The 10,540-nt window shown below is 43.3% G+C and overlaps 1 protein-coding gene across 1 annotated transcript; it reads left to right on the top strand.

Moving 5' to 3' along the window:
• Positions 1-695: 695 nt before the first annotated feature.
• LOC310864153 (ubiquitin-like domain-containing CTD phosphatase 1) lies at positions 696-10,282 on the top strand. The gene is made up of 11 exons (XM_083772735.1): positions 696-842; positions 1,410-1,690; positions 2,627-2,718; positions 3,516-3,601; positions 4,038-4,153; positions 6,440-6,538; positions 6,713-6,750; positions 6,976-7,074; positions 7,646-7,762; positions 7,889-8,016; positions 8,238-10,282. The coding sequence occupies exons 2-11, from the start codon at positions 1,537-1,539 to the stop codon at positions 8,263-8,265; spliced, it is 957 nt and encodes a 318-aa protein (XP_083628861.1). The 5' UTR covers positions 696-842; positions 1,410-1,536; the 3' UTR covers positions 8,266-10,282.
• The last annotated feature ends 258 nt before the right edge of the window (positions 10,283-10,540 follow it).

The following is a 10,540-nucleotide window of genomic DNA, read 5'->3' on the forward strand; positions in this document are numbered from 1 at the left end:
GAGGATGTAACTGACTGAGTACAAATGGAACCAAAAGTAAAAAGGTTGAGATTGAGAACCACTTTCTGAGAATCATGTGAAATGTATGGCAAAACACTTATCTGCTCTCAGCCAGTAGATGGCACCAACACAACTACTGAAAACAATTGTCATTTAGGAACTATAGGAAGTTTCTGATTTTCTAACCAATTACAGAACTTTGAAGCTTCAAATAACTGAGCAAGATCCTGGCCTGCAACATATGTTAGCTGGAAGCAACATTCTCGTAATAACAGTCTGGCTCTGGTACACACAAACTAGTAGTCTCAGTCAAATGAGTCAATACCAATCTAATCCCATCGGCAAATAACGGGAAAACAGTCAAAAGTCTGTCTTGAGACTCGAGTCAAACGTGGATCAATTATGATGAATTCCTGTTCTGTTCTTTAACTATATAGAAGTATCTATTTGTACGTCTCTAAATGTTTTGATGAATTGAACTATCTATCTATGCCGACGTGCCGTGGTTATAGTATCGCGTTGCCAGACGGTTGCCTCTCGCAATTTCTTTAAATGCTTTATAGCATTCGGAGATTGTGGAATAGTTGTCTGGCTACGCCGGAGAGATGCCGTGGTAACCATGGTAACGAGAGCATGATTTTTACATCACTTCCGTCGCGGCTCAGACAGACAGGATGCCAGCAGGAAGAACTTGGGGTTGGATAATGTTGATGATGATGCACAGCCCACAACTCGATTGAATGAAAACTGACGAGAGAAACTCCATTTATAGATCACCTTTTTTTCCTAAAGAATTAATGGGAGTTTGCCTACCATTGCTTTTCTTAGGTTAACTCTCCGAGGTGAGAATCCGACCAGCAGGCTGTAACGTGTGGCTGGCTATGCCAGTTTATCCTAGCCTCAGTGTGTTAGCCTTCTCCTGCTACAAATAACAGCATGCCAGACGCGTGTCTGTTCGTTCCTGTCATTAGGCAACAGTCCTTTGTCTTTGGCCAAAGTCAACTTTTCTGTTATCTGGGTGAGACTGAGGGCTGGACAATGTGTCCAACTTGATTTGTATAGGACACATTCAATAGGGAGGGAGCTGTAAGTGTTATTGTATCAGTGTGGTTTGATTTCAGTGTATGAAGGGATAGCAAACTTGCATAACAAGGTCTATTGAATTTCGTAATTAACAGTGCTTAGGGGGAGGGGGGCTGACAGTGTTGAGGTATATCGAATATTAATGTTTTGGTCTATGGACGGAGTATTGTTGTAACACATTTACCCAGCTATGTTTTGTTGTTAAAGCTTGGCTTGCATGACCCATACCCGTGTGTGTGTGTGTGTGTGTGTGTGTGTGTGTGTGTGTGTGTGTGTGTGTGTGTGTGTGTGTGTGTGGTTGTGTGGTTGTGTTTGCGATCTTCCAGTTGCTTGTGAGGGCGTGTGTGTGGTTGTCAGCCCTATGATTGCGGGCACATAACCAGAAGTGCGGCCGAGGGTTGTGTGTATGTGTGCGTGAGTGGAGCGGGTGTGATTCACAGGCTTCCGACAGCCATGTCTGTATCAGTGATCATTAAGTGGGGCGGACAGGAGTATTCCATCAGTTCTCTGTCAGAGGAGGACACCATCATGGACCTGAAGCAGTCCATTAAGACCCTGACTGGAGTGCTGCCCGAGAGACAGAAGCTACTGGGACTAAAGGTCAAAGGTGAGAGGTCACCTGACCCCCCCCCCCCCCCCCCCCCGGCCGCCAGAACAGTGGATTTCTGCCGTCGATGTGATTAATGTTGCGTGAAATCCTCTGGTCCACTCGGAATGATGCATTTTCAATAACCCATTTGTTAGCTGAGGGATGTTTATCCTCTCAGGCCTCAGTGAGGATGTTGCAAGTGGGTCCCCAACTAATCTGACTACTTGGCACCGTAGTGGTCAGATGGGTGGGCAGCGAATATAACACCCGGGAATTGAACCTGGCTGTGAGGCTGAGAGCCACTCTGCTACACTCACCCCCCTTTTGACGTCCTCCCACAGGGAAACCCCATCCGGATCATGGCACCATTGTAACATCCGGGAATCGTACCCAGGTGTCCCACGTGCAAAGCAAACATCTTAACCACTAAGCCAAAGGGATATCCTTATGACTCGGGTGGGGGGGGATATTAGACTTTGAGACCATCAGGCTGAGACTCTGCCACTCTGCTACACAAATACTGCCAAGATGTTTAAGTGGGCCCTGTTCCAGAAATGGTTGCCATTATCCTGGTCCACATCTGTACTCTCGTAAACCCATGTTGTTTGTTCCTAGCCACAACCCACCAGCCTGGCTCATATAGCCTTTCTATACTCCACTTCTGTTCAATGAGATCTATGGCAGCATGGATTACAACACTCAATATGTCCTTTTTCCACATTTTATTTACCTCTGACGAGCAGACAACATACGTGTACGTTGTCTGCTCGTCAGAGGTAAATAAAATAACGTGGAAAAAGGACATATTTTTTGTGCTGGCATTTTCTTCGTTCGAGTGTTGCAGGTTGTCTGCCTTGGCAGTACTCTTCTCTTCTCAGCATGCATTACAAGAAAATATTCCATGTCTGTCATTATGTTTTATATATACACATTCTACATTGTGTCCTTTCTCAGGAAAGCCAGCAGAGGATGAGGTGAAGTTGGGCTCCCTGAAGCTGAAGCCCAACACCAAGATCATGATGATGGGAACCAGAGAGGAGAGCCTGGTAGGTGTCTGGACTGGAGTACACCGTGGCTGCATTGACCACATAATATCACTTTATTGGTTGGTTCCCTGGCCTACACCAGTGATTGTCGGCCTTTTTTTTTAATTCAATGATCCATGTTTGATTTGCATTAGGCCACAGACACCCATTCGATCCTTAGACAATCTAAGCATTTAGCAGACACTCTTAATCCAGAGCGATTTACAGTAAGCAAGAACACATGGTAATACATCAAATACATAGAAAAAGTCACCAAAGATCACAAGCATTAAGCAAGCTAAGAACATCTGTCTAAGAGTATCTGTAGTACAATGAAACTGTGAGTATACACTATAGAGTGCTATTTCTACATAAATTACATACGTTTAGCCTATGCATACGCCTGTATGGTCGTTGAGGCTAGTGCAAGACTGCAAGTGCTACGGGCTACGATGGAGTCTGAAGAGGTGAGTTTTCAGACTACGGCGGAAGATTGAGAGTGAGTCTTGAGGAGAATCTGGGCCGTGTGGAATGTTGTCCTGGCCGTTTTAGTGAAGGTTCTGCCAGACTTGGTGTTCATTTGTTTAACACTGAGAATGTGGGGTGGGGTCCTAAATGTTTTATAATTTGAATTGTATAATATTTCTGTTATTGAATTTGAATTTATTTAGCACATTGTATGAAATGGTCTTTGGATCAATTATACCCGGACTTAACGTGGCTGAGTCAGCCAATAATTTCCTCCATGAGTCGTGGAGCATAGTGACTGGTGAGGAGTAGTGATGTAATTGTGCAGTATTGTGTTTTGTCTTGTGAAGGAAGATGTTTTAGCCCCACCGCCAGAGAACGATGACGTGGTGAATGACTTTGATATCGAAGAGGAGGTCATCGAAGTGGAGAACAGGTTAGGGGGGGGGGGGGGGGGGGGGGGTGTGTGTGTGTGTGTGTGTGTGTGTGTGTGTGTGTGTGTGTGTGTACGGTTACATGACACAGGACCAAGTGTACTGTACTCATTTCTGTGTTAAATCTGCAGTCCAGCACTTATTTTAATGGATATAATGTTATGTTAAGAAATCTGCTTGGTAGACTATGTTAAGAAATATATACTCATCTGCAGTGGTCGAAGCCGAGGTGGTCTCTTATACTAACTAGACCCTGGTGTCGGGTAGGACACCTAGTGGTTGACAAGTAGTATTGCCTGAAGCTCATTAGTGGAATGTGCAACTTCTATTGAAATGAATAGCGGGCGGGGGGGGGGGGGGCTACCGGTTCGGTCTCTATCCTTTTATTACTCTATGGAGTGTACAAAATATACTGTAAGTGTCCTTACGTGTCTTCAGAGAGGAGAACCTGGCGAAAATCGCCCGCAGAGTGAAGGACTACAAGGTGGAGGAGATGAACCCACCCAGAGAGGGCAAGAGCCTGCTGGTACTGGATGTGGACTACACACTGTTTGGTGAGTTCCACTGACTGAACGCTCTGAGTTGCTGGAGAAGTGACATTGATTGCCTACCCTGCTTCCCACCCTTGAACACGGGCAATTCGCCTTTAGCTAAGCCCCGCCCTCTCTCACTTAGACACTCCCACTTGGACACTTTCCAGCCGGCTCATTCATTCCAATGTAAATATCATGGATTTTACACATTAAATACTGGTTCATTTTTGGAACCAGACCTTCAAAATCTCTTCCAAATCCGTCAACAAGGCCTGCCGTATGCACTGGAAAAATATGTGCGTGACATTTCTTTTTGAACCCATTTAGACGATTCTATAAATGCCTTGTTTTCTGAAAAACCTATGCTTCTATGTCAGTGGTTCTCAACCTTTTCCATGTCAAGAACCCCCAATTTATCTGTATTTAGCCGACCCCCATCAGAAGCAAAGATTTGAGTTAAAAACGTTCACTCGGAAAGAATATATATTCAAAGATTTGCGCCACATTTTCACGATTTAAAAAAAATAGCAGACCTACAAGCTCGTACGAGCCAATAGTTTTCATATAGACCGATTCCGTAGCGGGTCTCATGGTCGCAGCCTACGTATTTCCTGTAGGCGGACTCGACGTAGCTGCGGGGGTAAAACCCTCACCAGGCGCACCTCTCCACTACAGTGAACGGCAGAGTGACTGATGTTAGTTTGCCTCAAACTTTACTCCTTTACCTGCTTTTTTACTAACACTAACATTACAAAGATGCCCAGAACATCGAGATGAACCTGTGTAGTTTATGGCTGCTCCAACAGTAGTGGCAACATAAAAATAAAATAAAAACGGAATGTCTAATATCCACCGCGGTGGCGGAGACCAGAGCCATTGAGCAATGGTTGAGACAAAGCAGTGAAAGATACTTAACGCCAGTCTTACCCAATACCAAATATTTCTGTTTTATTAACACAAGGCTGCTGTACTTTATACCTCATACTTTAAATGCTTAGTATGAGGTATAAAATACAGCAGCCTTGTGTTCATAAAACAGAAAGATTGGGTATTGGGTAAGACTGAAATTATGTATCTTGCAGGATTCTTCACTGCTTTGTCTCAACCATTACTCAATGGCTCTGGTCTCAGCCATCGCGGTGGATATTAGACATTCCGTTTTATTTTATTTGTTATGTTGCCACTACTGTTGGAGCAGCCATAAACCACACAGGTTCATCTCGATGTTCTGGGCATCTTTGTAATGTTAGTGTTAGTAAAAAAGCAGGTAAAGGAGTAAAGTTTGAGGCAAACTAACATCAGTCACTCTGCCGTTCACTGTAGTGGAAGAGATGCGCCTGGTGAGGGTTTTACCCCCGCAGCTACGTTGAGTCCGCCTACAGGAAATACGTAGGCTGCGACCATGAAACCGGTACGGAATCGGTCTATAGGAAAACTATTGGTGCTGGTGGAGAGGTTTGTCTAACCCATGTTATGCTTAGCTGTGATTGGACGCTAGCAGTTTGGGGAGTGGCTTAGCTATAGGTCAATTGTTTTTCTCCACAGTGGTGGGCAGGAACTTTGCCTGCCCACCCGAGCGCCAGTGTTGATTCCATAATTTTTTATCACTTGCTGATAGCTCAGTATTGGGTGAGCACTTGTGACCCCCTTGACATTACAGGCTTTTTTTTGCTGGCTTACAGTAGGTGTAGGTGTAGGTGTACATTACAGTCTCTTACAGTAGGATTGGATCTTGATGTTTCCACTTAGCACAGGAGCGTACTCTGCCAAAGACACGTCTCTGTTGGCTCAGCAGTCACTAATGCAACCTCTGGTTCTAGGATTTTATTTATCTACAACAACTATGTGTGTGTGTATCTTGGGCTGCAACTTTCAATACTTTTTGTTAGCGATTATCCTCCTGTTGGTTTCTATTTTGATTTATACATTTTTTGATAACCTTTTCTAACCTAGCAAGAAATCAATTAGCCACTTAACACTTAATGCAAGCAGGCTGGCTACTAGAGCCTCAGGCTTTGACACCATCTAAATGTCTCAATAGAAGAGCAGGGAGACAAAATACAACCACCCCAATTTAATAATTTATATTCTATATACCATACAGTTTAGACAAAATTATAATTTATTCTTAAAATCACATAACGATGTCGTGCAATAATATTGAAAATATCAGAATGGCTATTTCCGTCTATTTTGTGTATGATGATGTCATAGGCCAAAATAGGAATTGATTATTAATCAATAAATCAATGTATTGAATGATTGATTAAATGGATTATTTTGATGAATTGTTGCACCCCTACTCAGATCACAAGTCATGTGCAGAGACAGGCCAGGAGCTGATGAGACCGTTTCTCCATGAGTTTCTCACCTCGGCCTATGAGGACTATGACATCGTCATCTGGTGTATGTATTCCCTCCTGTCCTAAATGTATTTTTAAAAGAAAATAAGTATTTCTCTTTGCTCACTATGGCTAAATACTCTGTTCTATCATCTGGATATTCTTCATGCTGTCTTTAAAAATTCCCTCGTTGAGTTCAGTTCAGGAACACTTACTCCCATTACTTCCTCTCCTTTAGCTGCCACAAGTATGAAGTGGATTGATGCCAAAATGAAGGTATGGTTTTGACTTCTGTTACTTGACTGATAATGTATTTCTTTCATGATTACATAATGTGAAACCTAAAATCACGACTTTCTGACTGCTTTCAATTAATTTTGCAGCTGTACATACCTTCTGTAATGTACTGAAGTGTTTATTCAATGTTGCCATTAGGAGGCAGTGTTTGTCAGTTATACGGGTGGGGTGCATCTCAAATGTCTGTCTGTCTGTGTGTACTAGGAGCTGGGAGTGACAGACAACCCTAACTACAAGATCACGTTCATGCTGGACAGTGCGGCCATGATCACTGTACACACTCCAAAGAGAGGGGTCGTGGAGGTTAGTACAGAGTAGTACACACATGCACAGCACACAGTCATTGTGTCGATCTTCAGATGGAGAGAATAAGAACAAGTGTATATAATATATAACCAGCCACAAACTAGTTACGAAGGTGTGTGTGTGTGTGTGTGTGTGTGTGTGTGTGTGTGTGTGTGTGTGTGTGTGTGTGTGTGTGTGTGTGCTACTTGTGAAGGCCAAATGTCACCACAAGTATGCAAGAATGTGAGAAATGGACATTGTGCTGGTCCTCACAAGAGAAATGAGTTATCCTTACAATTAGGAAAGTATTCAGGTACAGGCTTGGGGTTTAAGGGCTTGGGGCACCACTTTAAGGACTTGGTTGTGCGTAGCATCCTCTTGCACAGCGCTTCAAGTTACCACTTACAAGTATGAGTTATACTTAGTCGTGCGCTTGGTGTCGTTCACCGGAAACGGCAGGTCTACACGTCGCAGCGATATTTCCAGCTTTAGAGTTGGGGATGAGAACGGCAATGTCTACCATAAAATCACCATCCCGAAACGTTGATGTCCTCACAAGTATAGCTAACCTGTATGTGTGTGTGTCCAGGTGAAACCCTTGGGGGTGATCTGGGGTAAGTACGGGGAGTTCTACAGCAGGAAGAACACCATCATGTTTGATGACATCGGACGCAACTTCCTCATGAACCCACAGAACGGCTTGAAGGTGCGTTACCACTGCTTAAACTAAGATGTTCTCAAACATTTCCATGTCAAGGATGTGTCCTTGTTTATCGTGTGTGTGTGTGTGTGTGTGTGTGTGTGTGTGTGTGTGTGTGTGTGTGTGTGTCAGATCCGTCCGTTTATGAAGGCTCATATGAACAGAGAGAAGGACAGGGAGTTGTATAAACTGGCCCAGTACCTCAAAGAGATCGCCAAGCTGGACGACTTCATTGGTCTCAACCACAAACACTGGGAGAGGTGCGTACACACACGCACACACGCACACACACACACACACACACACACACACACACACACACACACACACACAATGGAGTTAATTTAAAATCACCCTGTAATATGAAGAAATACTTTTGGGTGAACATCGGAACGATTCAGTCATAATGAACTATCGAGTAATGTATGTGTGTGTGTGTGTGTGTGTGTGTGTGTGTGTGTGTGTGTGCGCGTGTGTGTAGGTTCTTGTCTAAGAAGCATCATCATTAAAGGAGGTACTCTCTGACCCACTCCAACCTGAACAGGGAGCAGTGCTGGACACTACAGCCCCCACCGCCCAGTCCACACACACACACTCACTCAAACACACACACACACACACACACTGACCTCTTCTCAGCCTTATCACTGCAACCCGGACACGTAGGGAGTCATCTTACGGTGTTCTGTTATCACTAAACATAAACTACCCCCAAACACGCTGCGTCTCACCGCTGACATGGGCTTGTTTATATACCTGCATGTTCTGTCTTCTCTCTGTAAACGTACACTCAAACCCCAACCAGGTATTTCACACCACTACTGTATGTTAAACTGTGTTTTATTATTTGTAAATGATAGCGTTTTAACTTACAGAGTGCCACTTGAGCGCATTTTCACAACATCAGGACAGTAGTAGATGGCATACTAAATTGACACTTGAATCAGTTGGCCAAACATTTTGGCTGGAAGTGTGCATGTGTGCATGCATGCACAGACAAAGACAATAGCAGATCTACAAACTCACAACGCACCACCAGCGCGCAAACAAGTATAAATAAATTAAGCAATACAGGTCTTTGTGTAGCTTGCTCAAAAGACTAGGTTTGGAGCAGTTCATTCTGTTTACTAAGAATAAGGTTTTTGATATTTAGTCGACTAAGACTAAACAATTTCAGAAGACTAAATAGGACTAAGACTAAATGGTGTGTTATTCAAAAGACTAAATCTAAATCTGCTGAAAAAATGAACACTTGGGAGAGGTGCGCCGTAGTACTGCTGAAGACTCCAGATGAGGGATGTGAACGCCTCAAAGGACTTCACTGAACAGAAGTAGGAAAAGTTACTTATTTACGCAGAAGATATCTTCAGGGTAAACGTCTTACTTCAGTGTAAATGAGGTCAGGGCAAAAGTATATTTTTCTCAGCAGTGACATTTTTGTGTCTGTTGAGTTCCTCCTTCTTTTCAGTGAATGATTTGCAATAGTCTCAAACTACCACGAGCACCAGACGTTCAAGTTGGCAAAAAAGGCATTATCTAAATAATCATACATTATGCAATGTTTTGTCGAATGCATTCTGATTCCTGTTGTTACGTTTCCGCGTGTGGGTTGTAGTTAAGTATACATACAGTAAACCTGTTTACAATACAGGGTTGGGAGCATGTACTGTATGTGGACGGGCACAAAGGAGTTTCCATTTGAGTGTGTATTACAGTGTGAAACACGTCGTTGCGACACCGGTGCGACGGCACATGCTGGAAATTGCCGATCTACAAGCTCACAACGCATTGCATTGCATTGCGATGTGTTGAGAGCTTGACGAAGAGCTATTTCCGGTGCGCAAAACAAAGTAAACTGTAAACAAAGGAATCGGGCTTAATCGGCTGGATGTTCCGACAGCTGACGCATAACCAAACAAACAGAATATCTTCATTTGTTTTGGTTGAAGCAGCAGTTTGCTAACCTGGTGTGTGTTCTTTTGGAGTTACAACGGTACCTAACTGGGGGGGTGGGAGGGTTGATGTTGAATATGAGGAGCAGCCATTCGGTGGCATCATCGTGACTTGGCCATGGGGGTTCCAACAGTCATGCAATGTTTCTGTTCATGTTGCTATCTTTTAGTATGGGGAAATATTCTGAAATTGTTTCTGTACATTTCATTTCATTATGACACCCAGGTTTATTTCGCTTTTGCATTTGAAGTGTTGGAAATTTAAAATTGGTTAACTCAAGGAGGGGAATGGGGAGCCACCACTTCTGTACAAACAAAACCACTTTTAATGAAGACTCAGCATATACTGTGTCATCATTGGCCAGATGCTCAGAATGGTAACACAGGACATGACGGGGAAGTCAAATGTTGAAAACGTATTATTATTATTATTATAAGGTCTCCTGGGCTTTCAACACCCATATATTTCTAATGAAGCATTCTGTGTTTTTTTTTAAGTATATTATCATGCCCCAATTCACATTTTCCAACATCCTGGCTGTAAATATGAAAATAAAACCCTTTTTGTAGTAAATCCTCGTGTTTCATTTATCAGAATAACTTCTTGTGTCTATTGAGTACGAGCTACAGACTACTGTAAACTAAAGGCCACTTAACCACATGAACCCTAGAATGCGTTTTCTGGGCATGTCATAACCGACATCCTATATTAACCTCTATGCCTCTCTTAGTTACTACAACTCTGTACATCACCCATGTTCTTAAAAGGTGGTACCACCAGTATGCTACTTCTCCACCATTCATTATCTTCTCCCCTTTGATCTGCTATTTT

The sequence above is a fragment of the Protomyctophum parallelum genome (assembly GCF_964188405.1).
Source record: "Protomyctophum parallelum genome assembly, chromosome: 1".
NCBI classification, from domain to species: Eukaryota; Metazoa; Chordata; class Actinopteri; order Myctophiformes; family Myctophidae; genus Protomyctophum; species Protomyctophum parallelum.

Bases quoted from the DNA above. Each gene is read 5' to 3' on its own strand.
- LOC310864153 (XM_083772735.1), top strand. From the start codon at position 1,537: ATGTCTGTATCAGTGATCATTAAGTGGGGCGGACAGGAGTATTCCATC. The intron at 1,691-2,626 runs GTGAGAGGTCAC...GTCCTTTCTCAG, and splicing joins ACTGGGACTAAAGGTCAAAG to GAAAGCCAGCAGAGGATGAG. The intron at 8,017-8,237 runs GTGCGTACACAC...GCGTGTGTGTAG, and splicing joins AACCACAAACACTGGGAGAG to GTTCTTGTCTAAGAAGCATC.